This window comes from Artibeus jamaicensis, unplaced genomic scaffold, assembly GCF_021234435.1.
Source record: "Artibeus jamaicensis isolate MK-2021 breed Jamaican fruit bat unplaced genomic scaffold, CSHL_Jam_final scaffold_2172, whole genome shotgun sequence".
Taxonomy (NCBI): Eukaryota; Metazoa; Chordata; class Mammalia; order Chiroptera; family Phyllostomidae; genus Artibeus; species Artibeus jamaicensis.
In genome coordinates, this window is record NW_026522031.1 from 1,966,711 (window position 1) to 1,992,296 (window position 25,586).

Genomic DNA, 25,586 nt, shown 5'->3' on the forward strand with positions numbered 1-25,586 from the left:
GTCTGCAGTATCTTGGGGAAATGGGAAATGGATGACTGGTTAACAACTCAGGAGCAGCCACAAGCCACTCCCCACTGCTGTCTCTCCGTCCAGGCCCCCAGGTGCCCATTTTTGGGCACTCCTGAGGGAGTGGCAGTCACACTTCCAGCAAGAGGAACCACATGTGGTCGGGGGCACACAGCCCGCGGGTCACCCCTGGGCCAGTTTCCGTGGAAGCCTCTCCTCCACCTGCAGGCGAAGGGCTGCATGTGCGGAGGCGGCGGTGGTCCCCTGGGCGGACAGCCTCAAAACCCCCACTGGGGGAGTGCAGAGAGGACCCGTGGGCCTGCCCCGGCTGCGCTGCCTTATTCCCAAGCTCCCTTTCTCCCCACTCTAGAACCACCTGTCTTTCCTTTGGTTTCTTGAGGTTAAAACAAGTAAACGACTCCCCCAACAAAACCCCTCAAGCCCAGTTCCTTCCTATTTTAGGGTTTTTCCTTTGTCTGAACATCCTCCCACCCCAAGGCCTCCCTTCCCCTTTGAAGTAGCTACACCCTATTGGTTCTCGCTATTCATTTCTTTCATGGCTCTTGCCACACATAGAAATTGTACGTTGCGTTCCCGTGTGGTTCCCCTCATAAGTGGTCAGAGTGGAGGGCAGGATGCGCTCTCCACTTCGAAGCCTCGCAGGGTGCCTTGCTCAATGCACATTATATTACCTGGCCTTGATTAGTAGTACGTTCAGATTAAGAAATACTTATGGCGCTTAATATGTACCAGTTGAATGAATGAACATGGCCTTCCAGGAGCCGTTCCCCAAGGTCCAAACACGTTCCCCAAATCGATGCAGCCTGGGACTCCTCCGCCCCCTCATCCCACTCAACTGAAACCCATACCGGCGTTCACAACTATCTTGCAGTTCATGGCCTATTTTAGGGTTTCCACGCTCTACGTAAGGAAAGCTACAAAGATGTCAGTGGAAAGACAGACACGCGCGGGGAAGGGGGCGAGCGCGGGGCCTACGTTTGCGTTTTGTGTTGGATCTATCCCTAGGATCCAGGATCTTAGGCTCAGGGTGCGCCTCTGCGGGTGTCCGCGCCGCGTCCGCTTTAAGGGGCGGAGCCAGAACTGGTGGGCGGGGCGCTCCCGGAAGACGCGGAGGCTCGGGCTCCGAGCGCGATCCCGGGTCCTCCGCGCTTGATTCCCGGCCCTCTGCTTCGGCTTCCAGCTCCCGGCGTGGGATCCTCTGCCTTCTGCACCTCCTCCCCGCTCTCGCTGCTCCGATCCCAGGCTCTGTGCACCCAACTCCCAAGCCCTCGCACCCCGACCCCCCGCTCTCCTCCGCTCTCCCTCGCTCGCCCTTGCGGCCGGGGCCCCCTACGGGCCTCTGTGCTGCGACCCTTTGCAAACCCTTGACCCCGACCCGACTCCACCTTCGTCCAGCACCTAGAAGCGGTACCCCGCCACACCGGTGACCTCGTGCGGGCCCCAGAACGCAGTGACGCTGCGGTCGCCCGGCTCTGTTTCCGCCCGCGCGGCCACCTCGCGCAGGCCACGTTCTCGCCCTGGGCCTGGCTTCGAATCTGGCTTGGCCCCTCGGGTTCTCACAGTGGATTCCGTTCTGAAAGTCCCCGTGGGCGCAGCTGGTCTCGGGCGAAGGCCGCCGGCAGCCTCAAGCCTTGGGCCAGGGCCCTACCGGAGAGGAGGGAGTAGGGCGTGGGGCCCGGAGGGACGGATGGGCCGTTCCCTCGGGCGGGCAAGGCGGGGCAGGGTTGTGGGGCCGGAGGGGGAGTGCGGCCCGGCGGCGGGGGGGCTGGGCGCAGGACTGGGCTTAGACTACACGTGAGCTGAACGGGGTCAGCTGTGGTCCCGGACTCAAGTCCGCTTGCCGGAAGTGTGAACATAGGTAGGTGCCCTTTAAGCGGAGGGCAGGCAGCCTAGGCCGCGGAACTCTGGGAGAGGATGGTGACTCCTTGGCGCCTCTCTGTCAGGGTCTGCTTGGCGTACCTAAGGGGTTTTGAGCTCAGAAAGGAACTCTATCTTTTAAGACCCTTTGGATGCCCTCGAAATTCCAGACTCTGTTGGCTTCTGCTTGGCACTTTGCCCAAACTCGTCTCAGTCCATGGGGACATTGGTGAGGGAGCCTCTGAGAACGCGTGTCAGCCAAGGGCCAGCTGGAGTGACCTGGCTGACAATGGGCCTCTGGAGAGAGTCTCCCAAGACACGTGGCATGGCTGCCTCCTCTACCTCCGCCTGGGGCTGCGAGCTGGGGCTCTCCTGGTGAAATTCTTCCCCCTCCTCCTACTCTACCCTCTCACCTACCTGGCTCCCAGCATCTCCAGCCTCTGGCTGCACCTGCTTCTGAAAGCCACAGAGACCTCCGGCCCCACGTACATCAAACTGGGCCAGTGGGCCAGCACCCGGCGAGATCTCTTCTCAGAGGCCTTCTGTGCCCAGTTCTCGAAGCTACACGTCCGGGTGACTCCGCACCCCTGGGCTCACACTGAGCACATCCTGCAGCAGGCGTTTGGGGAGGACTGGGGGAAGGTCCTCCGCTTCGAGAAGCAGGACCCCGTGGGTTCAGGCTGCGTGGCCCAAGTGTACAAAGCACGTGCCAACCCTGTCTTCCTGGAGAATGACGGCATCCAGAGACTCGCCCGGGCTTCCAGGCTGCAGCCTCCTTCAGAGGCTGGGGCAGCTGCGGGGCTGAGAGAGCTGTTTGGGCACCTGGAGAAGCGGTGGTGGTCTCAAGGAAATCTTGCCGACCAGTCGTTTCTAGAAAGACTTCTTCTCCCTAAAGCCGACCTGACGAGATCAGACACAGTTGTGTCCCAGGCCTTGGCACCTGCCCACCCCCCTCAGCCACATCACCTCATCCCTGTGGCAGTGAAAGTAAGTGCTCTGATGTCTTCGGTGGGCCCTGCTGGTCTCTAAAATCTCTCTGACCCTGTGGAGCTACCCTAGACCAGGAGCCCCTCCTTTGCAAACCATCCCACATTGCCTTCCATTGACTTGCATGAGTTTGAGCATTATCTGAGTGCCTGTAATGTGTGAGCTGTTTTATTTCTTGGCTTGAGGGAGAGGTGGTGGGAATAGTCTGATAAAGGAAAATGAAGAGGGTTTGGAGTTCACTGCCTCCGGGCAGAGGAACCACCGGCCAGCTGACCGACTACTCTCGGGTCAGGATAAATCAGAGACAGACAGGTCACATGCGCTGTGGCAAGCCCAAGCTGGCAGTGTTCGTTTTTACAGAAGTGGCTTTCTCACTTCACGTCCTGTCACTCTGGCCGGGCTCCATCATTTCTTGTTCCCGCACTGTCCCGTCCTGTTCAGCATAACCCAGGGGGTCTGGCAGACACAAGCAGCAGGTCCTCCTGATGCTCTTTTACTACCTGGGAAAGAACCTGCTTGCGTTTCCACCAAGCAGCCCATGGTGACTACTAGGTACCCTTTGGGAGCCCCTGACCTAAATGTATTTGGGAACAAAAAGCCCATCTATTCTTCCCAGGAAGCTAAGTGCAGTGCAGAGGAGATGCTGACGGCATCTCCTCAGGGAAAGCTCGTGGAGGGAGGGAGGCAAGAGCATCCTGGGTGTGGGGACCACTTCCCCTTTGCTCTGAAGAGAAGCCACCTGGCTCTTCTTGGATGGTGGGACCCAGTCTGGCTGAGTGAATGGATGTGCCTTCCTGAGCCCTCCGTGGTCTCACTATTCTTCTTCCTGGCAGGTGTTGCACCCCGGCCTGCTCTCTCAGGTGCGGATGGACTTGCTGCTGATGAAGATGGGCAGCAGAGTCCTTGGACTTTTGCCAGGAATCAAGTGGCTTAGCTTGCCTGAGATAGTGGAGGAATTTGAGAAGCTCATGGTTCAACAGGTGAATTCTCCTTCCCTCAGTTATAAATAGCCTCTAACAGAGTTCTTGCCATTAGCAACTGTTTAGTAAATGCTGAATGAATGAGTATTTCTCTGTAGGTCATGGCTAGTATGGTATGTTAGTCAGGGTAAGTAACACTAGTCCATATAACAAAGGACACCCAAATCTCAGTAGCTTAATGCAACAGGGTTATTGTTTAGTAACCAAGTTCCATGCAGGTGAACTGGGGGACAGAGAGGAAGCTCTACTCCACAGCTGCTCAGGGACCAATTTCCTCCCCAGTTCGGCACTGCCATCTTCAACATGTGTCATGTAGGGTCAGTGTGGATTTGGGAGAAAAACGATGGAGGACCATGTGAGAGATTTTGTGGCCAGGCGTGGAAATGATGAATGTCACTCCTTCCTAGTCTACAGGTCAGCTCTAATCACAAGGGTCCTGCAAGGGTGCTTGGGAAGTACGGCCTTCTGAGTGCCTGGGAGAAAGGTGTAGTCATTCTGGTGGAACATACAACGTTCTCTCTAAGTGCCACGGTCAAAGGCTGAACTCCAGGGCGATAAGAACGGTCAGGAAACTCACACACTGTGCCTTTGTTTTGCTTTGTTTCCAGGGCTTTTGAGCAGACTAGGACCTCCTCCCTGTCCAGGGTCTGGGGTCACCTGTTTAAGTGGCCAGACTTGGTGGACGCACTTTGGGGGCCATTGTGGCTTCAAGCAGGCGTCTGCCCTGGCTCTCCATCGGTAGTGCAGAAGTGGGCAGACTTTCAGAAGCAGTGTGCTAAGTCCTCATTTGGATATAAGGTTTTAAGTTCAAGAGATGTGTTTTAGTGTTTAGAAGTCTTTGCTTTATGCTACGGAGTAGTGTAGCTTTGATAACAAAAGGAAATTAAAACAGAGAAAATAGCTTATATTTCAATAACCATCTCTGTGTTAATGACTCTCAGTTCTACCGCCCATCTGAGCATCCGTTCACCTTCTAGAAGTCCAAAAGACATCCCGGGGTCCCATCAGACTGAACTCAGATCTCTATCTCACCCCGTTTTGCCTACTAGCTGTGTCCAGTAGTCCTCTCGCGATCCCAGCTTGAAAGCTTGGTCTGGTGTCTGCGTGGGAGTCTGTTAGAAGCTGATGAACTAGGTCAAGTGAGCTCTTTCCAACTATAGGAATATATTGTAGGCAGAGGGCGTTGACCTGTCAATACCTGCAAGTAGTGTTTGATTGGAGATATAGTAGGAGTCTCTACAGGTTCAGTTGGGGCTCAGGAGGGAAAGTGGCCCTTCTGTCCTGAGGGTCAAGGCTCCCTTGGCTCGAGGTAGGTGTTTACAGTTGGACCATTTAGTGGAAACATTCCAATCGGAACAAGGAAGACAAAGGAGCGGGGCAGGTCAGGCAGCCTGGGGAGTTTGGCAGCGTACAGACTGGGTGAAGCTAGAGTTTGGGGTGGTAGAGGAACAGAGAGGCATAAAAGATGGGTCTGAAGAGAGAAGGGGGGCCAAACCATGATCTCCCCCTTGGATGTCATCCTGGAAAATTTAGGCTTCATTCTTTTTCTTTTTCTTCTTCTTCTTTTTTTTTTCTTAGTGTCCTCTCGTGCCTTTAAGAGCCAGCCCTATACTCAGGACGGCCCTCCTAAACTGAGAGGGAGATTGCCGTGTGTCCTGCCAGACTCCCGTTACAACTGAGCACAGGGGAGCAAAGAAAGCAGAGGCCAGGACAGTAGGCTTCATTCTGAAGATAGTAGGGGACACCAGCAGATGGAGGGGGGCATCTCCCAGAGAGGGAAGACTGTGGGGAGGGGAGCCCAACTCAGATGCATCTGTTAGGGTTCAGGTGCCTGCTTGCCAGCCCCCTTGGGAGTGGCAGTGGGTGGAGGAGAGCAGACCCGAGAGTGGTGTGGTTAGGTTAGGGCCGCAGAGTCAATGGCACTGGGCACTGGTCGGTGTGGAGGGTAAGGGAAGAAGTCCTCTGCAGTGGCTTTTGGGTGACTGGGTGCACGTGGGTGTGTGTGAAAGCAAATTCTGTTTAGACATTAAGGTCAAGGGTCTCTGGACTTCCACAGGGCAATGCCTAGATGTACATGAATGTAAGTCTGGAGACTGGCAGAGGAGGGCTGGACTGGAGGTCAAGGTTCCGTCATCGGGAGGTGCTAGCTGAGGGCGTGAGGGGCTGCCGAGAGAGAGCAAAAGCCGGTGAAGGTCAGGAGCTGAGACACGTCAGCGTCTGTGGGGCAGCTGCGAGGCAGGGGTAGCAGCCCGGAGAGTGGAGAGACGAGCAGGGCAGGGAGAATGAGGTTGTAGATTTAATTAGGACAAAAATGGGACTGGGCCCTTGGGCCTGGCAAGTGGAAGTCTTGGTGAGTTTGGGGGAACAGTGTTGGTCCAGCAGGGTGGGGGGTAGTGTGGGTGGGAGGGAGCTTGGATCAAGGGGCAGGGCCGGAGGGTGGGCTAGTGAGGGCAGTGCTGAGCCCCTGGGAGGTGGGGGGCGTCCACTGGCTGGCGAGAAGCAGGTGGGCAGAGAAGGGAGAGCGAAGCAGTGGGAGGCCACGGTCCTGTGAGGGTGTCTGCTGTTGCAGCTTAGAGGAGCTCCGGGGAGGACCAGGACTTTGGGGAGGCCTCTAGTCAAAGAATGCCTCCTCCCGTGTCCCCCAGAGCTGTGCGGGAGGAGCAGAAGGCAGGGGCTCTCCTGACTGGCTGTGTCCTTGGCAGTTCAGAGGTTGCGATCCCTGGGCCCCGACCGCCCCTCGCCTTCCCTCTCCGCTTCCCTGTAGATCGACCTGCGCTACGAAGCCCGGAACCTGGAACACTTCCAGTGCAACTTCCTGAACGTGCAGTCCGTCCGCTTCCCCACCCCTCTGCATCCCTTCGTCACCAGGGATGTCTTGGTGGAGACGTATGAAGTAAGAGTCCGGACTTACCTGGCCATGCCTTTTGCTCACAGCTGGGCCGTCTCCACTTCACCTGAAGGCTTTAGTCTGAAAAGACAGGAGCCGAGAGAGCATGGGATCAGTCCTCGTGAGAGGAGCCCGCAGGTGCCGTGGGGTGGGCAGGGGCACAGCGAGGTGGCTGAGTGGCCGCAGACTTTGTGGATGTGAAAATCTGCTCTGCCACTTTGTTTGCGGGGCGACTTTGGTTTCCTCATGTACCATGACTGGCCACTGTTCCTGCCTCAGAGGGATGTCCCAGGGGTCCGTGACACACTGAATGCAGAATGCCCTCAGCCAGAGTTTGCAGAAAGAAAGTGTGCAGCCAGTGTTTGGGTCATGTCCTTGGCCTTAGCAGGCTCCTGGTCCAGCCCCCTCTGCAAAGACGGTACATCCAGGGAAGTGATGCCACCTCCCAGTTACTAAGCTGTGTGACCCCAAGCAAGTTACTTAAACTCTCTGGGCTTTAGTTCTTTAATTTGTTAACTAGGGACAACAAGATCACGGTGAGCTGCTCTGACAGTTAAATAACTAGCCTATATGAAATGCTTATTGGCTAGCCTCCCCTGTCTCCTACCCCCACCCTTTTGGTCCATTTCCTGCTCAGGCTCACGGAACTCATTCATGTCTCTCTTGGCCGACTCCTGACCAGAAACTAGCTCTCCAGGGCCTGTTCCTGTCTGTTCCCACCACACAGCAACGTCCCGACCTGTGGGTGGCAGAGTCAGCGGGCTGCTTCTCTAACAAACCTACGGGACTTGTTTTCCTTTGAGAAGTGGAAGGGAAGGGAAATGTAGATGGGCTAAAATCAACTTGTGGGCGACAGACTCATCGGGGTTCTGAGAAAGGAAAAGCTCTTTGGGTTGGTGGGGAAGGGAACACCGTGTGCCCCGTGGGGGTGAGGAGCAGGGCTGTCCGGGGTAAAGCTGTCCCCTCCCTGATTTTCCCGGAGGAGAGCGTGCCAGTGTCCAGTTACCAGCAGGCGGGGATCCCCGTCGACCTGAAGAGGAAGATTGCTCGGCTGGGGATCAACATGCTCCTGAAGATGGTGAGTGAGCTCTCGGGCTGGGAGAGGGTGCGCAGGCCCAGCATGTGGGGAAATGATGGAGATGCTGCTCAGCTACCCTGGTGGAGGGCAAGCCAAGCATAGAGTCCACTCTAGAAATAGCTGAGCCTACAAGACACCCGTTCACTCTCCAACTCTCTGCTATGCACGTTCTCAGTGGCTTGCACTCTGTCACCTTGCAAGGTGCTGTGGGAAGGGCCGCCCAAGTTATCTACAAACAGCCTAAGACAGTATTGTATGTTACATGCTACTTTGTTCATTCATTCAGCAAGTATTTATTGAGCACATGCTATGTGCCAGGCAGTGCTGGCTCTACAGCAGTGAGCCAAACAGACACGCTTACAGTGTGCACAGAACTACCATTTAGTCGAAGACCAGCCATGCATAAGTCAATCATATGTAGGGTAAGTACAGGTACCAGAGGATCATTTAAGAGGGGCCTGTTCCAGCCCAGAGGTTTGCTCAGGAAGTGGCTCCATCTCAGCTGGGATGTGAAGGAAGTTGAGGCGTCACCCATGAGAGGACTGCCTGGCAATGACTGATGAACGGACACTGAGAAAAGGACATAGAGAGCCCTAAGCAATGTCAGTTGTCTGTGTCATCGGCAGTAACAGTGGCAACCCGGCACTGGGCAGCGCCCACGCAGGAGCATAGCATCGTCTAGGCTCCCACGTCCCCCTGGTGGTCGGCACAGAAGAGAGTGGTTGAGGGGTGGATGGCAGGTCCAGGCTGGACAGGCAGGAGAGTGCCCAGGCCTGGAGGGTGCACAGTCAGGGTAAGAAGGCACCAGGTGTGGTCTGAGAGCGGGAGGAAAGAATGGAAGTGACGGAGAAGGAGCCCTGGGGCCGAGGTAAGCAGGGTGGTGGTGCGGTGTGAGCTGACGGCGAGGCGGAGGCGGTAAGCATTCCTGCAGAGAGGACGCAGGGCAGCCCCAAGTCCACCACCCCCAGCCCAGGGTCCGTGGGTGTGGAGAGCCCACAGCGCCCCCTGCGGGGCTCCTGGGGAAGTGAGGTGTTCACGGGAGAGCCAGGTTTCCACTCGTCCGTACAATGGAAGCTTAGCGGGTAGAGGACTTTGTCCCCAGTAACAGGGCTCCAAGGGCACTGTGGGGGAGGGGCGGGCACAGAAGGGAGGCCAGGGTAGAAGCCCAGTAGGCAGCACCCAGGAGTGGGGAGATCATGGGGAGCTTCCAGCTCCTGGGATCAAGGATGGGGGCGTACGCCCCAAGGGGATGAGCTGACAGCAAGGTGCCAGGAGGTTTGGCATCAGGGTCAGGTTTCAGTAGCTTCCCCAGTTCCCAGGGCTTTCATGGGGTAGCAGCAGCCTCTGTGACCAGCAAAGCCAGGCTCTGGACTGGGAGGGGCTCTGTGCCAGCCGGACGAGTTGCCTGAGAGCCTCTCCAGGAGCGGCTGCTCTGCACCTCCACACCGGGTCTCTCCTTCCCCTTCCAGAAAGGTCGCTGGTGGTTTCTCTGACCACTGAGATGACCTCTCGCGGGAGGCAGATTTCTGTTCCACAGACTCACGCCTGACTCCCTGTCCTTCACAGTCCCTGGGGCTCTCTTTCCTGCTTAGCAGGGTCGAAGCCATTTCTCCCTGCCTGCCCAAGTCTGGGTGCCAGGAGGTGGTGGTCAGTTTTGCTGTTAGACTCACTGTGTGGACCCATGGAGGTAATGGAGGGCAAGTCTGGTTTAGGAAATATTTGAAATAAAGGCATAGAGGGTTGCGGGAAAATCTTTGAACCATGAGTAGATACTTAATTTGAATAGTAACTGCTCGAATCATAGAGTAAAAATAAGTCTTTTGAAGTGCAGCATGGTCTTTGATTTTTTTACGTTTCCTATAATCTTTTTTAATGCTCTTGACTTCAAAAATAACTTTTGTCTTGAGAGCCCCCCTGGCCTGTCCCTGTACAAATTCTGATGACGCCAAACAGCGAGGCTGTATCGCAGGCCCCCTTCTCTGCTGTGCGTCACTGGGAGCTCGCCCCATGCACGGCCTGGTAGCGACAGGGTGGTGAGGACGGACTGAGCCCTGAAGGATGCTGATCTCCTTGCAGATATTTGAGGACAACTTTGTCCACGCAGACCTTCACCCCGGGAACATCCTGGTCCAGGGCGCCGATGGTCTTTCTGCGAGTCAAGAGGCGCGGCTGCAGCAGGTGGATGTCTGTGACACGCTAGTGGCGTCCGTGACGCCTGCGCAGTGCCCCCTGCGCCTGGTGCTCCTGGATGCTGGCATCGTGGCTGAGCTGCAGGCCGCGGACCTCAGGAACTTCCAGGCGGTTTTCATGGCCGTGGCAATGGGACAGGTGAGACCCACTGGGCCCTCGGGAGTGGGGCCCAAATCTCTTAGGCTCTTGAGAACTTCGGGGCTTCTCAGCCTTCGTCACTGTGGTAAATGCCACATCTGCCAAGGGTGCTCCTGACAGAAACATCACGGCTGTAGTGTGAATGGGCTGGTGCCTGTGCCTGAGGCCAGTTCCCAGCACATCACGGTTTGGGATGGAAAGAAAGGCCTCTTTCCCAAATGCCGCTGTGTAGTTTGTGTGGTACTATCTCTTCCACCCTCAGCAAGCACACAGGTGGGCACTAGGAGGCTTCTGAGGGGGTGGACAGAGGCTTCAGCCTGAGCCAGTGTAGTGTCCCCCGGGCCACAGTGGCAGGTAGGGCGGGGTGTGTTCCCTAGCACGGGTTTGGGTGGAAGAAGGAGGTCACAGCCCAAGGAGGGACAGCTTGGCCCCTGGGGCAGTACTGTGGGAAGTGAAAGGCATGAGCAGTAACCACTGGGGCAGATGGGTGTTTGGGAGACCATGGAGGCTTCGGGCCTGGTGGAGGAGGCTGTGCATGGAGGCTGGGCCAGGAAGGGACCCTCCCAGCACAGCGAGGCTGGTCCAGCCTGGTGGCAGGTCCTGGTGGCTCTGAGGCCAGGCTGGTTGGTCAGCAGTGGCCAGAGTCAGGACAGTAGAAGAGTTAGGTGGGAATAGCTAGGATGTGGAGAAGTCTGGGCAGAGCACCTAGGTCTGTGCCCTCCTGACTTACAAAGTTTCTCTTCTTTTGCATCTTCCAGGGTGACAGAGTGGCCGAGCTCATCCTGCATCACGCTCGGGCCAGTGAGTGCAGGGACGTCGGGCGATTCAAGGCTGAGATGGCCACACTGGTGACCCAGGCCAGGAAGGACACGATCACCCTGGAAAAGGTGAGCAGGCCACGCCAGGGGCAGGGGCCTTGCTCTTGCCCTGGGACAGAACAGACCCCAAGGTGAAGGGACACCTTTCACTGGGGAGACGTCTCGAGGTGGTTTGAGTTTCAGGGCAGACAGAGAACAAACCTTTCCTCTGCCCACACCTCCCAGGTGGGAGGAGGCCCACTGCCATCTCTGGCTCTCAGAGTGGTCCCTGGCCAGGTTCTCAGGGTGGCTGCGGGGGCACTATTTATAGTGTCACACCCCTCCCTGTCTGGGGTGTAGCTGTTCTGGGGCTTCTTCTGTTTCGGAGCGCAGCCAAGCTTGGAAGGAGAGACGACCAAGGTCTCTGAGCAGCCCAAGGACTTAGCTCAAGTTCACCTCCTTTACTTAGGCCTGAGCCAGAGCCCAATTTGTGTCTTACACTCAGTTCTAGGAAACCCGTTTTTTCCCCAAGTTCATGGTCTACACTAGCAGGATCAAGTCAGAGCAAGCAGGGGCCACGGGCAGGGCGGAGCGGCAGCTGGCCCTCCGATCAAGCTTATTTAGTATGTGCTGCGGGTAGACTCGCACAGGGGTAGCTGGGCCTCCAGGCCTCTTCCTGGAAGGAGTCTTTTCATTCAGGCTCCTCATACTCAAGATGGGAGTTGGGTCTGTGCATGTGCAGTCCTTCTGGAGTTTGTCAGTCAGTCCCTTTCCACTCATTGGTGAGCGTGTGTGTGTCTGTGTGTGTGTGTGTCTGTGTGTGTGTGTGTGTCTGTGTGTATGTGTGGGGGGGGAGGTTGGTGTGGTGGGGGCAGGATAGGGGCCCGGAAGGGAGAGAAGCGGTGCCGGGGGCTGCGCACTCTCAGTCTGCAGTCAGTTTTATTTTACTCTCTTTTCCAGCTTCAAGTCTCCAGCCTTCTCTCCAGCGTCTTTAAGTTACTGATGACTCACAAGGTGAGGCCCCAGGCCGAGCTGAGCCCCTGTGCTCTGGTCGGCCTGGAGGGAGCTCTCGGGGAGGCCGGTGGGTAGCCACAGGGTGGAGAGGAGTACTCCTCTTTATGCGATCTCGTTTTCGAGAGCATTCTCTGTGCCAGCTGATCAGCACGAAGAGTGCTGCCCCCGGGTACGCACTAGGTCCAGCACACTGTCGCCACACTGTTGGTCTGCGTCTCCGTCAGACTCTGCCGTCTAAGCATCTCTGATACTGAGCGGTGGCAAATGGGTTCACAGATGTAAAACAGGCAAACTAAAGCTTTCATGCCCTTTCCCTCCTCTGTCCACATTCACGACCTTGGTGTTAAGCTCCGTCTTCCTTAGCCAGCTCTTTCCTGTGTGGTGTGAAGTCCTGGGGTTGGGGGCGGCCTGAGAGGAGGTGCCTCTTGTCCTGGCATGTTCAGAGGCCCCGGCACATCTGTCCTGGTCTCTGCCTCCTGTCCCCTGTCCCCTGAGGAAGGTGGTCTCAGAGTTCTTCACCTTGGCCCTTGTCTGTCTCCTTGTGATGGAGTGTGGCCTTGGGCTGTTCTTCAAAGTAAAGCTGCCAGCCAAGGGTGTAAGGAGTTGAGAGCAGGGAAGGGAAGATTCTTGTCCGAAGATGGACTTTTCCATTGTTTTTCTTGAGGTTCTGGAGTCTGATAATGAAATACCACATGGAAGAGGCAGCCATTTATCAAGGATCATAACACAGAATTAAGTCAGAGACTTGGCTGGTCAGAAGGATGACCCTTATGTAGACTGATAATTTCTGCTATATCTCTGAGATACTAATTTTATTATTTTTAAGTCACACATGTGCTATAGAGAACACCCCAACTTTTCCTTATAATACTAGGAGATGGGAGGCTGGGGGAGTAGATGAGATGGTGGGGAAAGCAATGGGGCAGGGGAGACAGTGTTCTGTGGGCAGTAAACATCACATGGGCGGGTACGAGAGGCCGAGAGTGGACAGCAACGTCGTTATCCAGAACTTTCTTTATATACCCACGGGCTTTGGAAAGAACCACTTATTTTCTGTTCCAGGTGAAGCTTGAGAGCAACTTTGCTTCCATTGTGTTTGCCATCATGGTGCTAGAGGGGCTTGGCCGCTCGCTGGACCCCAAACTGGACATCCTGGAGGCAGCAAAGCCCTTCCTGCTGAAAGGGCTAGTGTCTTCCCCCTGACCATGGCCGTGGCTGTGCGGTGGTCCCCGCCTCTGCTGAGGACTGAAGGCCGCTCCCCACAGCCTCTCCCGGGGCAGCCGGAACGTTTACAAACTGGGATGTGTGGGGGGCAGCCCGTTGCTTTTCACTCGGATTTGGTTCAGGCACCTGTTTAAACAGCTTTGGGTTATTTGGGGAAGTAAAGGGAGGGAGGGGGTCCCATCTATTCAGTTGTAGGAGCTGGGCCTGGTGGGAGACTCTATTTTGGGGAAAAGGTTCTGTGGAGGAGGACAAATAAACTTAAGTTATTTTGTTTTCTTCTTCTCTCTTCTTCACCCTCTGCACTCCCTCATCGGGTGGACCCTCCCGGACTCTGAGAATTAGGTCAGGAAATGTCACTAAATCCTGTAGACCGATGACTTCCCCTTTTTAAATGCACCCATTGGTAAAAAGTTGAATGTATTTATGTGCCCATACATATATGACTTGTACATTTTACACAGGTGATATACCATCACTAGCAAATATCTGGAGGCACAATATATACTTAGGGCAAATTTCACTGTACTTCAAATTATCTTCTTTATACTTTAAAATATTTTTTTGCTGACTTCTTGCTAAATTTTATCACAAGGCAAAAAAGAAAAGCAACATTTAATGTGGCTGATATATTAGGGACAGGAGCAGAATCAGCTCTGCCCTTTTCTTTTTTGAATTATTTAAAAAATTTACTTGGGTTGGGGGCAGAGAGGGGGAGAGAGAGAGAGAAACACCCATTTGTTGGACCACTATTTATGCAGTCATTGGTTGCTTCTTGTAAGTGCTCTGACCAGGGATCAAACCCATAACCTCGCGGTATCTGGACAATGCTCTAACCAACTGACCTACCCAACCAGGGCAGCTCTGCCTTCTTCAAGTTCTCCTGGACTCACATGGTAGTGCTCAGGCTGTAGTTTCTCTGAGCACTGTTCAGGCCCTCACCCATTTGTCCAGGGTTAGTGTTGGTTAATAGTAATATATAGATAATATAATCAGTACAGCCTCTTAACCAGGGCTTGAAATCTGCAGTAGCACTCAGTGACACCCTGGCAGTGAATTAAGGGGTGGTGGCCACTGCCTGCCCCTCTGTGCTGGGCCCACAGACTGGCCCCTCAAAGTGGACCTGACGTGGGGCTGGCCCTCATGGACTACGAGCATCCCCGGATCAGCTTGTAGTGTGGACATTAATAAAGCTTAATCTCTTATTTTTTCTAAACAAAAATAGTATTTGCTCCCTCATCCCAGTGGATTCTCTTGCTGTTTTTGCAGGCTGCTGCTTTAGACAGTGAGTGAAAAGTCAAGCCTTCCGGTTCTCTGAAAGTCCTGCTCTGGCCACAGGACTAGAACTAGGATCAAGTTCCTCATTTCTGTCCTTTTCTTTTCTTTTTTTTTTTTTTTTTAAGATTTTGTTCATTTATTTTTAGAGAGGGGAAGGGAAGGAAAAAGAGAGGGAGAGGAAAAAAAATTAATGTGTGGTTGCCTCTCACATGCCCCAAACCAGGGACGTGGCCTATAACCCAGGCATGTGCCCTGACTGGGAATCGAACCGGCAACCCTTTGGCTCATAGGCCTGCACTCAGCCCACTGAGCTATACCAGCCAGGGCTCATTTCTGTCCTTTAGGGAGCAAGTCACATTTAGTTCGGCAGAGATTCCCTTGGCGAAGTGTTTTCCAGAGGAGTAGAGATGTTTTACTTCCCAAGTCTTGAGGGGAGGGAATTCTAATCAGGCAAGGAGGTAACAGGGAGGCGAGGGGTAGCAGGGAGAAGGAAGTAGCGTTGTCCCGCTCCCTCCTCATGGGCACACCAGCTAGACACACAGCCCTGCACCAGGACCCACAGACCTAGTAGGTGAGGCAAGTCGGGGGCACACGTACAGAGCAGGTGCTTCCCTGAGCCTGCAGCAGCACCAGCAAACCTTTCCTTACAGCCGATGGATTTAATCAAGCCATTTGCATACAAACTACTCCAAAACTTAGTGGCTTAGAACCACATTTATTCCCTCGCATGTCTGCAGGTCAGAAATCTGGGTGGAGCTTAGCCGGGCCCTCTGCTCAGGGTCTTGCACAAACATTTGGAGGCCCCACTAGGGCGGGTCAGATGCTACACTCACGTGTGTGACTGTTGGCATGATCCATTTCCTCGTGGACAGTTGCACTAATGGCCTAGGTTCTCAGGAGCTATTACAGCAGCAACAGGAAATGAACACAGGCTGTATCGAAAAGGAGACAAATGGTTAACGGATGTGCTTGAATGTATGTAATTTGCTGATTTTTAAAATAATCTGCCCTGGTTGGGTAGCTCAGTTGGTTGGAGCATCATCCCCATACGCCAAGGTTGTGGGTTTGATCCCCGGTCAGGGCACGTACAAGAATCAACCAACGGATGCATAAGCAAGGAGGACAACAAATCAATGTTTCTCTCTTTCTTGCTCTGAAATCAACGAAGACTAAAAAAATAAGAATCTTTAAAATACTAAACTGGATTTATGTAGTCATCAACTTAGGGAGAAAAGGCCCCTCTCTGGGGTGTTAAGTGGAGGAAGTGGCTGGTGTGCCTTCTCCAGCAGAGATCACAGACCTGCCTCCTCCCCAGCAGGAAGTGCGGGTTCATTTCAGTGCTGCCGAAACTGCTGGGAAGGCTGGTTCCTTCTTTCCAGGACTCACAAGGGAAGAGTAGGACATTAAATAAACAAAAGTTTTGTGAACAATTTATTTTTTTCATCTTGCTTTGTTTTCTATTTGCAGGTATAGAATAAGTTCTTGTCTGGGGTTAGATGCTCTGTGAGGTCATTTAGAGTCTGTCCATACAGTTTGTCAGAATTTGACCGGGAATTAGATCTGCATTTAGAAGCTGAGAGCTCAGGGCTTGGCACCCTTTCCCTCACCTAAAGTGCATCCATTTGTCCTGACTGGTGTGGCTCAGTAGGTTGGGAGTCATCCTGCAAAAACAGAAGGTTGCCAGTTCTATTCCTGGTCAGGACACATACCTAGGTTGCAGGTCTGGTCCCCCAGGGATGCGCATATGAGAGGCAACCAATGGGTGTTTCTATCCCTCTCTTTCTTCCTCCTTTCTCTAAAAGTAAAAAAATCTTTTAAAAAACGCATCCAAATGAGGTTGTCATCTTAGAATGCAAAAGAGGGCCATCGTGCAAACTGCAGAAGGCAGTAAGGGATATTTGTCTTGTGTGTCCACAAGACAAATGTCACTGCTACACGGTCAAAATAGTCTATTGATTGGGATCATAAATTTTTTATAGTAACATCAGAATTTGTGACATAAAACAAAACTAAAGACCCCCTAAATGGTCTACAGATCAATATTGCTTTAAATACAAGCAAGCATTGAAGTTAAAACTTTTTGTTTTGTAATTCAGCAAGAAAAGCTGGGGAGGGTGAATGAATCTTCATTCACCTGAATAGCTTTTGCTGCTAAGGAAGGTAAAATAAAGGAATAAAAATTCCCTGAGCGCATGCTGTGGGCCAGGTACTATCTTAAATGACTCAAACTAAGATGAGGGGCACTGACGCTCTGAGCAATAAAGTGGTTTACTCAAATTCATAGAGCTAATAATTGGCAGAGCTGAGGTCTGGACTTCAGATCTTCATTCCTAGTTCCATGCTCTCTGCTGTTTGAGAGCTGTGCTGCTTGTGGCGTTGGAATCACAGCGTCGTTCTTTGCCGGGAGCACGGCAGCTGTAGATACAGCTTGGGCAGCCAGTTCCCTAGGAAGATGGCAAGCCTTGTCCTCCCATTTCAGAAACCACTCTCTTAGTGGTTTGTAGAAAGGGTAACTGGTGAATAGTAGCCCAGACGAAGCCACACCGTGGCTTATGAACTGGAAAGTCAACTTACGTCCAGAAAACAGTGGATTCTTTTTTCTAATTTACAGCTGTAGTTAGGAGGGCAGAACAGGGCCAGAGGATAAATTAACAGGCTGTTCTGAAGGGAGTGGAGCAGCTCGGCAATCCTGTCACAGGGCACGTGGAGGCCCATATCTTGGCAGAGGAGAGGTGTCAGTTATAGTCAAATACACCCAAATTCCTCAATTTAGGTCCACATGTCCCTCCATAGGTATCCTATTTTTCATGCTTGTGACTCTGAACCTGAGGTGCTTAGCAAGGGTCCCATTTCAAATTGGAATCGCCAAGGCTAGGCTAGCAGGCTGTTAAACCTGGAGGTGCTTAAGAAAACTACAGCCCGTTAAGAGGAGGCCCTGAGAATTTGGGGAGGGGCGTCTAGGGAAGCTTGGAATCCATCCAGGATTTAATAGGAGGTAATAGTAAGAAACAACAGCCAAGAATCAAGGGCTGGCTTACGATCAAGGAATTAGGAGTACTGCCCAGACTAGAGGCTGTGCTAAAATGCAGACTCCTTGGCCCTACTCCAGACTTAGAGTATGTGGGGCCGGCCTCCTCAGTTGACTTTGATACCACCAGTCGCCCATATACTGGTATTTGGGACCTACTTTCCGCCTGTTGATAAAGTTACAGTTTGCAGAACAACAATAAAATAAGGAAGACTTAAAGATGTCATCGTGAGCCTCTTACAGGAGAGGCGAGTTCAAAAACTAGGTTTGGGAAGGACCACTGGTTCACAAAGGATTTGGCAACTTAAGAGGGTCTGGAAGGCAGCTAATTCGGGAGCAGCCGGCCAAGTGGCAGGTCCAGATAGGCAAACACCGTCCAGATCTGCACCAGTAGGGAGGAGCGAGCTCAGACTCGGTGTTAGAGAGTCTCGGCACCCGCTTAACAAACAGATGCTCCTACAGCCGGGACGCCGGGGCGGTAGCCCCACCTCCCTCCGCCAGCGTCCGCAGACCCATCCCCGGGGAAGCGCGCGCGCGCCGCTCCGAGCAGACGAGCCCGGCAAAGCCGACACTTAGGAACGACCAGGGCCGACTACTTCCTTCGATTTTCGCAGGGCGCCTCCTCAACCCCCAAGCCAAGACGCTCTGGGTTCCTCCTTGCGCTCAGCCCTACCCTGCAGAAGACGTGAGATGTTAATTTGAACTGGGAAACTCGGCTTCCCGGCCCCTCAGACGTCAACCACAGGCCCATGGGCGGGGCGACGCGCTGACGTTGGGGGCGGGGCGCCGGGGGATGTGACGTGCACGTTGGGGGCGGCCTCCGGGTGGCTGTCCGGACTTGGGTGGGCATGTCGGCTGTGACGCGGCTGGCGCCTTTAGTTCGCGGTGGAGGCGGCCTCTTCAGAGGCCTCCGCGCCCGGTTGTCTGGAAACGGAGTCCGTCAGTAAGTGTCGGCTGGGGTGGGGGTTTGGCTGCTTCTAACAGAAAGCGCTAGTTTCTGGGACGTACTCACCTTGATGCTGGGCGCCAGGGGCGGATCCGGGTCTTTCTGCGACCTTCACCCCGATGCATGCTGGGACTTGTAGTCCGACCGCGCGTGGGGCGGTGCGTCCTGCACGCGTCGTAACGCCAGGTCCTGCGAGAGCTGATTATAGTGGGCGAGTGGGGACGCTGTTCTCTTGGCAGATAGTAAATGCTGTGTGTTGGGGTGGGGGGTTGGGGAGGGTGACGACAGGTTCCTGCACTAAGGACCTTCTGCCCTGGAGAAATTCACAGTTGTATGGGGACACAGCCTGAAGATAATCTGGAAGCTAGAGCAGAAGTTGAGGAAGCGAGGGTGGTCTAGGCTAGTGCGAAGCTGGCGGTGGCAGAGGTGAGGCTGGAGGCCTTAGAGCATAGGAAGGGAACGGCACAGGGTCCTGATGCCTGGCTGAAGAACCTAACCCAGGCGACAGCGGTCGTTGAGAGGTTTCAATCAGATGTCATGTGACCAGATTTTAATTCTGAAAAATCACTTTGGCTGCAGGTCGCAGAATTACTACTTCCCTAAGGCACGGGAGGCGATCACCTCCCGTGGAAGGTGCGAGAGGAGAGAGCCAAAAGTGGATGTTCAGGCAATATCAGAATTTTTCTTTTTCTTAAAAAATAAATTTATTTTTTAGCGCAGTTTGAGAATCACGGCAAAATCGAGTGGAAGGTAGAGACTTGTCATATACTGCCCTCTGCAACATGCACCACTTCTTCCATTGTCACCATCTCCCTTCAGAGTGGTACCTCTGTCATAGTTGATGGACCTACATTGACAAAACATTGACACCCAAAGTCCGTATTTTACGTTAGAGTTCACTCTTGCAACATCAGCATTAAAAGGAATGAGCAAAAGAGTCAACTGGTGAGGTGTGTAGCCCAAAAATCCTACAGGAAAGCTTAGCATGGGGATGGGTGGGGGGCACACCTGCCAAAAACGAGCTGGTAGTGTAGAGTCAGTAAGAGCCGCACTGAAAATAGTACCTTGGATTTTTCCAGGTGTTGTTGAAGGCCCCTTAGATCATCCTCTATACTTTACCAACAGGCAGTGCAGGAGAGTGCCTGCCACACCAGCTGTGTGACCTGGGAAGTGTCTTGATCTCTTCCTGCTTCAGCTTTCTCACCTATGTAATGGGGATAATAATGGTGACTGCTAGGGATTACATGAATTACCATACTCTAAAGTGTTTCAGGGCAGTTGCTTGTGCAGAGCAAGGACCATACAAGTATGTCCCTGCTGTTGTGAGGGAACTGAGACTCAGAGAAATTGAACGAATGACTCGTCTAAAGTCACGTGTTTATTAAGGACATGGAGCTGGGACAGGTGTGGGGTGGGAAGAAGGAGAAGGCCTAGGTGACCTGAGCTGAGACATAATGGAGAGGTACCACAGTAGCCCTTCACTCTGCATGGGGAGACGGGGGCGGTGGGGGGTGTGTGTGTGTTGCTGTTCACTGAGTTCTTGGTACTTCCATTGCACATGCTGATTTTACAGTGTGAGTTGCAAGTGAATAAATACAGGGTCTGGTACAAATAATGCCCCCCCTTTTGTTGCAAAATCATAAGTCTGTAATTCTGTAACATACAATATCACACTGAAGCATACTGTATGACATTTTAGGTGAAATTTAAAAATTAAAACTACAGATTATTGCACCCATATCATTTACCCTGCCAACTACACTCAAGCACGGGTTACTTCTGCTGGACTCTGTATTTGTGGAATATCTTCTAGATTCCAGGATTCTGTCTAGGTGCTGGGGATAGAACAGAAAACAGGAAAGATGATGGAGCTTCCATTCTGGAGAAAGGACACAAGTAGAAAAGAAACAACTTTTAGGTACCTAGTGTTTTTTAAAGCATAATTCTTTTAAAGGTATTTATTTATGTTTAGAGAGAGGGGAAAAGAGGCATCACTGTGTGGTTGGCTGTTGCACACCCCCTACTGGGGGCCTGGCTCTCAAACCAGGCATGTGCCCTGACTGGGAATTGGACCAGCGACCCTTTGATTCATAGGCTGGCACTCAATCCACTGAGCCACACCAGCCAGGGCTAGGTACTGTTAAGTGATGTGAAGAAAATAAAGCGAGGGAATAATCTAGAGTCCCTGGGATGAGGGTTGGTTTACTATGTGCAGGATGATGTAGGAATGCATGCCTGAGGGTTTGAATTGAACCAGGACTGAGTGATGAGAAGGCAGCCAAGCAAAGATGCCAGGAAGAGCATCTCCACGAAGGAGACAGCAAATGCAGAGGCTCCGAGTGCTGCCGATGGGCCAGCAGGCTGGGCGGCTGGAGTGGGGTGAGCACAGGGGAGAGTGGTAGGTAGTGGTGGGGTCGACGAGACCTGCTAGGTCCAGATCAGGGAGGACCTTGTAGGTGACGAGGCAGACGGGATGGGAGGGGATACAGGCTTTCAAGCCTCAGAGTAAAACATAACCCATTATGTTTTAAAAACGTAACTTTCACTGAGAGTTATGGTGTGTTTTTGTGTTTAGACTTGACACTTAAAAACCTCGGTTTGGGACCCCACTTATTTCAAGTCATAGTTAAAATAACATGTCATTGTAGCAATAGTGAAACGGGGAGAGTGGGTTGGAACTATACTTCTCAAATCTTATTTAATGAGTTTAAACAATGGGCCCTTATAACTAGATTGTGTCTAAAACCTGTCAAAGCAGCGGCCTGTTGTTACAGTGTCTTCTTCCCCATTGTTTTTTTTTTTAAACAATTGATTTTTTAAAAAGGTTTTATTTATTCATTTTTAGAGAGAGGGGAAGAGAAGGAGAGACATATCAATGTGCGGTTGCCTCAGTTGCCTCTCCCGCTCCCCCTGCTGGGGACCTGGTGTGCAGCCCAGGCATGTGCCCTGGGTGGGAATTGAACTGGTTGACCCTTTGGTTCGCAGCGCGCACCCTCAGTTCACTGAGCTATGCCAGCCAGGGCCCATAGAGTGGTCTTCTAATGAAGATTGCAACAGAGCAGAGGACATAATTTGCCTTTGAAATAAATGGTTAAAATAGAACAAAATTAATTTGCTTATTTTTCTGGATTGGCTAATGACTACTTACTATAGGTTCATAATCCCTTAACCAAGATTCTTGGGACCTCATTATCAGCACACTCCTATTTCTGGTGCATGATACACGAATATTCACTGAAGGAAAATCATAATTAGTCTCATCAATTCCGGCCAGTTTTTTCTGCGATACAAGTTTAAAGTGAGCTTTATGAAAAAGGAATATTTTGAGGGATCTTGGAATGCTCTCATTCTGTATTTCGTGGAGGAGAGGAGAAGCGTTAGCTTTCGTTTCTGGATGTCACTCGAGTTTTGGATGACCGAATGAAAACTTTGACGATGCAGCAGCTGCTTAACATTTTTCTTCTGTCTCGCAGTGCTGGCGGTGGCGTGCACATCGAGCCCCGGTACAGACAATTCCCCCAGCTCACCAGATCCCAGGTGATCCAGGCCGAGTTCTTCAGTGCAACCATGTGGTTCTGGATTCTCTGGCGCTTCTGGCACGACTCAGATGCTGTGCTGGTACGTGCAGGGAAGTGTTCTCCTTGTGGGTGGGAAGGGGGAAGAAACATTGATAACTTAGCTTTTTTTCTGTGTGTGTAGACTGCTTTTCTATCTGTAGTTTTAATTACCTCGTTCAACCATGGTCTGAAAATATCAAATGGAAAGTTCTAGAAATGAAGAATGTAAAAGTTTTAAATTGTGCCCCATTCTGAGTAGTGGGATAAAATCTTGCGCTGGCCTGCCCCGTCCTGCCTGCGATGTGACGTGTCCCTTTGTCCGCCACCTCTGCACCGTACACAGTGTCTGTCAGTTACTCCCTTAGTAGCCATCTCGGTTATCAGATCGAGTGTTGTATCGAGGTGCTTGTGTTCAAGTCACTCCCTTTTTTACTTAAAAAAAGTAAAAAAAAAAGCGGCTGCAAAGTACAAGGGTAGTGACGCTGGCCATTCAGATCTGGCAAAGAGATGTTGTAAAGTGCTTCCCTTAAGGGAAAAGGCAGTTACGGATAGGAAAATACGTTGTATGCGTAGGATTCAGCACTATCCATGGTTGGAGGCATCCACTGGGGGTCTTGGAACGTATCCTCTGTGGATAAGGGGGCTACTGTATATCCCTTCATGTTGTCCTGTGTGTACGCAGCAATCTTGTTAATGCAGCGTATCTTTTCTGCTAAGGGGTGCGCATGTAGTTAGTGCGCGGCTTATCTGTTAGTTTGCTGTATTTGGAGGGAGACTAGAAACTAACTTCTTTTTACCTTCTGAGCTAGGAGTTCATCAGCAGCTTCAGTTTCACACTTAAATTCTTTAAACAATGACCGTCACAGAGTCTGTCTGGGGGCCCGAGGCAGCCAGATTGGGGTGGGGGTAGATGTGGACTGATGTGTTTTGAGGGGGGAAGTTTCATTGTGTTTGTCCAGACCCTGTTCACTGGTAAATGACGGCTTTAAGCCACTGAAATCTGTGCTTGTTGATCGAGAATACTTTTCAATTTTAGTAAATTTGGTTTTGTTCTTAGGGCAGGAAAAGATGTGAATTAAGTTTCAGAAGTGTCAGGTTGATTAATGTCCCATTTCTCTTAGAAACTCTGCGTCCGGCTGCCCAGGGAGCAGCTGCCCAGTGTCTGCACGGGCAGCACGTGGACGCCTGCCCTCCTCCCTGGGGGCGAGCGCTTGGGAGGGTGTGTGGCCACTCGGTGTGAGACGATGGTGCAGCCAGGTGCGCCCCAGGTCGGGGTTGAAGGCGAACGAGCCCACCGCAGGCTCCCAGGTCTCCCAGCAGGAATGACAGCGCAGTTTGAGACAGCGTTACGTCGTGCCAGGGCTTCGAGGCCTTGCTGAGATGTGGGGTATCCTTGAAATCCGGCGCCTCCATCTCCTCTGTCCTCCATCACAAACACATACGCAAACTCTGGCTCAGGCTGGCGGCTTCAGAATGAGTAGGCGCTTAAAATCCAGGCCACAGCTTGTACTGAGCAGATCAAAGACCAGTCGGACCATAGAGTGAAGTAGCAGGATTTGCTCCTGTGGCGTGTCAAGGGCTGTGTATGTTACAGCATTATCACATTTTACATTCAAGATTTAAATATATATATATTTTATCTATTATGCCATTACAGTTGTCTCATTTCTCCTTCATTCCCCTCCATCCTGCACCCCGTCCTCCCACAGCCATTCCCCCCTTTTAGTCCATGTCCACATGTCATAAGTTCTACAAGATTGCCTTTTTTTTTTTTAAAGATTTTACTTATTTTTAGAGGAGAAGGGAAGGAGAAAGAGGGAGAGAAGCATCAATGTGTGGTTGCCTCTTGCATACCCCATACCTGGCCTGCAACCCAGGTATCTGCCCTGACTGGTAATCGAACCAGCAACCCTTTGGTTCACAGGCCCGCACTCAATCCACTGAGCTACACCAGCCAGGGCTACAAGATTTCTCTTTAAATGTAATTGTGTGGAGCATAGAAACTTGACTCTTCTTTGGTTTTGTTGTGTAACGATGTCACCAGGGTCACTTTCCGTATCCAGACCCTTCCCGGTGGACGGATGAGGAGTTAGGCATCCCTCCTGATGATGAAGACTGAACACGGAGACTGGACTCTTTACAAGTGGGTCTGCCCCATTTCTGGTTTTTTAAAGCCACACTTACCTCTTGTCAGTAATGCTGTTCTGACTTTGTACCTATGATGGTCTCGAAGGAATATGTATTTTCTAACAGTATGAAAAACAATGAATCCTTACCACGCCTCATTTCTGAATATAGTAGTTTTACATTTGCTGCACACCTCACCCCACCCTAATTTGGTCTCCTCTTCCTTTTCATTGTATATTGAAAAAAATTCTTTTTTCTTAAGTTATGTTACAATTTAGGGTCTCATTTATCCAGCAGAGGCTTTTTTTTAGGTACCAACTCTGCACAGAGATTAAAGGAGTGGACAGGACAGGTGTGGGTGTACAGTGTGTATGTTTGCAGTTGCAAAAATACTAGTATTCTCCTTTGGCTTTTTTTTTCCCTTTTTTTATATCAATGTATGGTTGCTTCTGGTGCATCCCCTGCTGGGAACCGGCCTGCAACCCAGGCATGTGTCCTGACAGGGAATCAAACCGCGATCTTTTGGTTCACAGGCCCATGCTCAATCCACTGAGCTACACCAGCCAGGGCATCCTTTAGCATTTAAATGGCACGTTCCAGCATATGGGAGTGCTATGATACGGATTTGTGTGGAAATTAACTATTTAAACAGTACAAGGTTACGGCCCTTTCATTTCCAGTTCAGGAAGTCAGTTTTTCTTTTTCCAAAGGGAAGGTGTTAGGACTTCCTTGTCCTATAATCCCTCAGAGGTTAAGACAGTCTCACTTAACACGTTTTTAAATTAATCATCGCACAATTTTAATTGCCATCATTCAGAATGCCTTGAAAATTGTTCTGAAGGATAGGGAGCATTAAATGATAGTTGAGTGTTCCCATTCAATTGTATTACTAGTACTGCCCTTATAATTTTTAAGTTAGAAGTAGCTTATTGACATGACAGTTACAGCAGCAGCGACCTCCTCCTGCCCTCACGGACATCCCAGCATTCCCGCACGCGCTGTCTAGTGACTTGTTGTGATAACTAGACTGTCCCTGGCTCACGGGCTGCACATGGCCTAGGATGGCTGGGGGTGAGACCCAATACAGAATTGTAAACTTACCTAAAACCTTTTTTCCAGTCGTCAGTTTTCGTTAGTGTTGGGCCAAGACAACTCTTCTCCTTCCAGCGTGGCCCAGAGATGCCAGTGGCGGACGCCCCTGCATGTAAGCCCTTGGAGAGCGCGTGGCGATTTTGCTTCCCGCCTCTACAAGGCCGCTCGCGTGACTAGTGCTGAGTGGATGCCTGTGTCTTCGAACGGGCAGAATTATGGACTTGCATTACTGAGAATGAAAGTACTTAAAGCTTTCCGTTTCTTTTTTACCGCAGGAGCCGGGTGAGAGAAGTTCACGAAGGTATGGACTCCAGTTCCTATGGGATATTGAAGTTGTAAAATAAAGTGTTTTGGTCGAGAATGAGGAACTGAGTTATGGATG

The 25,586-nt window shown here is 51.9% G+C and overlaps 2 protein-coding genes, 1 long non-coding RNA gene and 1 other non-coding gene across 6 annotated transcripts; 2 read left to right on the top strand and 2 right to left on the bottom strand.

Moving 5' to 3' along the window:
- The first annotated feature begins 1,116 nt into the window (after window positions 1-1,116).
- Window positions 1,117-13,452, top strand: ADCK2 (aarF domain containing kinase 2). The gene is made up of 8 exons (XM_037138826.2): window positions 1,117-2,871; window positions 3,705-3,851; window positions 6,616-6,744; window positions 7,721-7,816; window positions 9,893-10,144; window positions 10,903-11,031; window positions 11,902-11,955; window positions 13,018-13,452. Exons 1-8 carry the CDS (start codon window positions 1,942-1,944, stop codon window positions 13,156-13,158), a joined length of 1,878 nt encoding a protein of 625 aa, XP_036994721.2. The 5' UTR covers window positions 1,117-1,941; the 3' UTR covers window positions 13,159-13,452.
- Window positions 4,018-18,615, bottom strand: LOC119044492 (uncharacterized). 2 transcript variants are annotated; one of them, XR_005081628.2, is made up of 4 exons: window positions 18,495-18,615; window positions 15,288-15,386; window positions 6,763-6,819; window positions 4,018-5,049 (listed from the first exon to the last, which is right to left on the bottom strand). It is a non-coding gene; the product is annotated as an uncharacterized LOC119044492 (long non-coding RNA). The 2 variants fall into 2 exon arrangements; XR_005081629.2 differs by lacking the exon at window positions 18,495-18,615 and adding an exon at window positions 18,156-18,262.
- On the bottom strand, window positions 5,428-5,565 carry LOC119044660 (small Cajal body-specific RNA 11). The gene has a single exon (XR_005081656.2). It is a non-coding gene; the product is annotated as a small Cajal body-specific RNA 11 (non-coding RNA).
- NDUFB2 (NADH:ubiquinone oxidoreductase subunit B2) lies at window positions 18,270-25,568 on the top strand. 2 transcript variants are annotated; one of them, XM_037138833.2, is made up of 4 exons: window positions 18,272-18,425; window positions 21,902-22,046; window positions 24,030-24,128; window positions 25,480-25,568. In XM_037138833.2, exons 1-3 carry the CDS (start codon window positions 18,331-18,333, stop codon window positions 24,102-24,104), a joined length of 315 nt encoding a protein of 104 aa, XP_036994728.1. In that variant the 5' UTR covers window positions 18,272-18,330; the 3' UTR covers window positions 24,105-24,128; window positions 25,480-25,568. The 2 variants fall into 2 exon arrangements, with proteins under 2 accessions (XP_036994736.1, XP_036994728.1); XM_037138841.2 differs by lacking the exon at window positions 24,030-24,128 and having other exon boundaries at window positions 18,270-18,425.
- The last annotated feature ends 18 nt before the right edge of the window (window positions 25,569-25,586 follow it).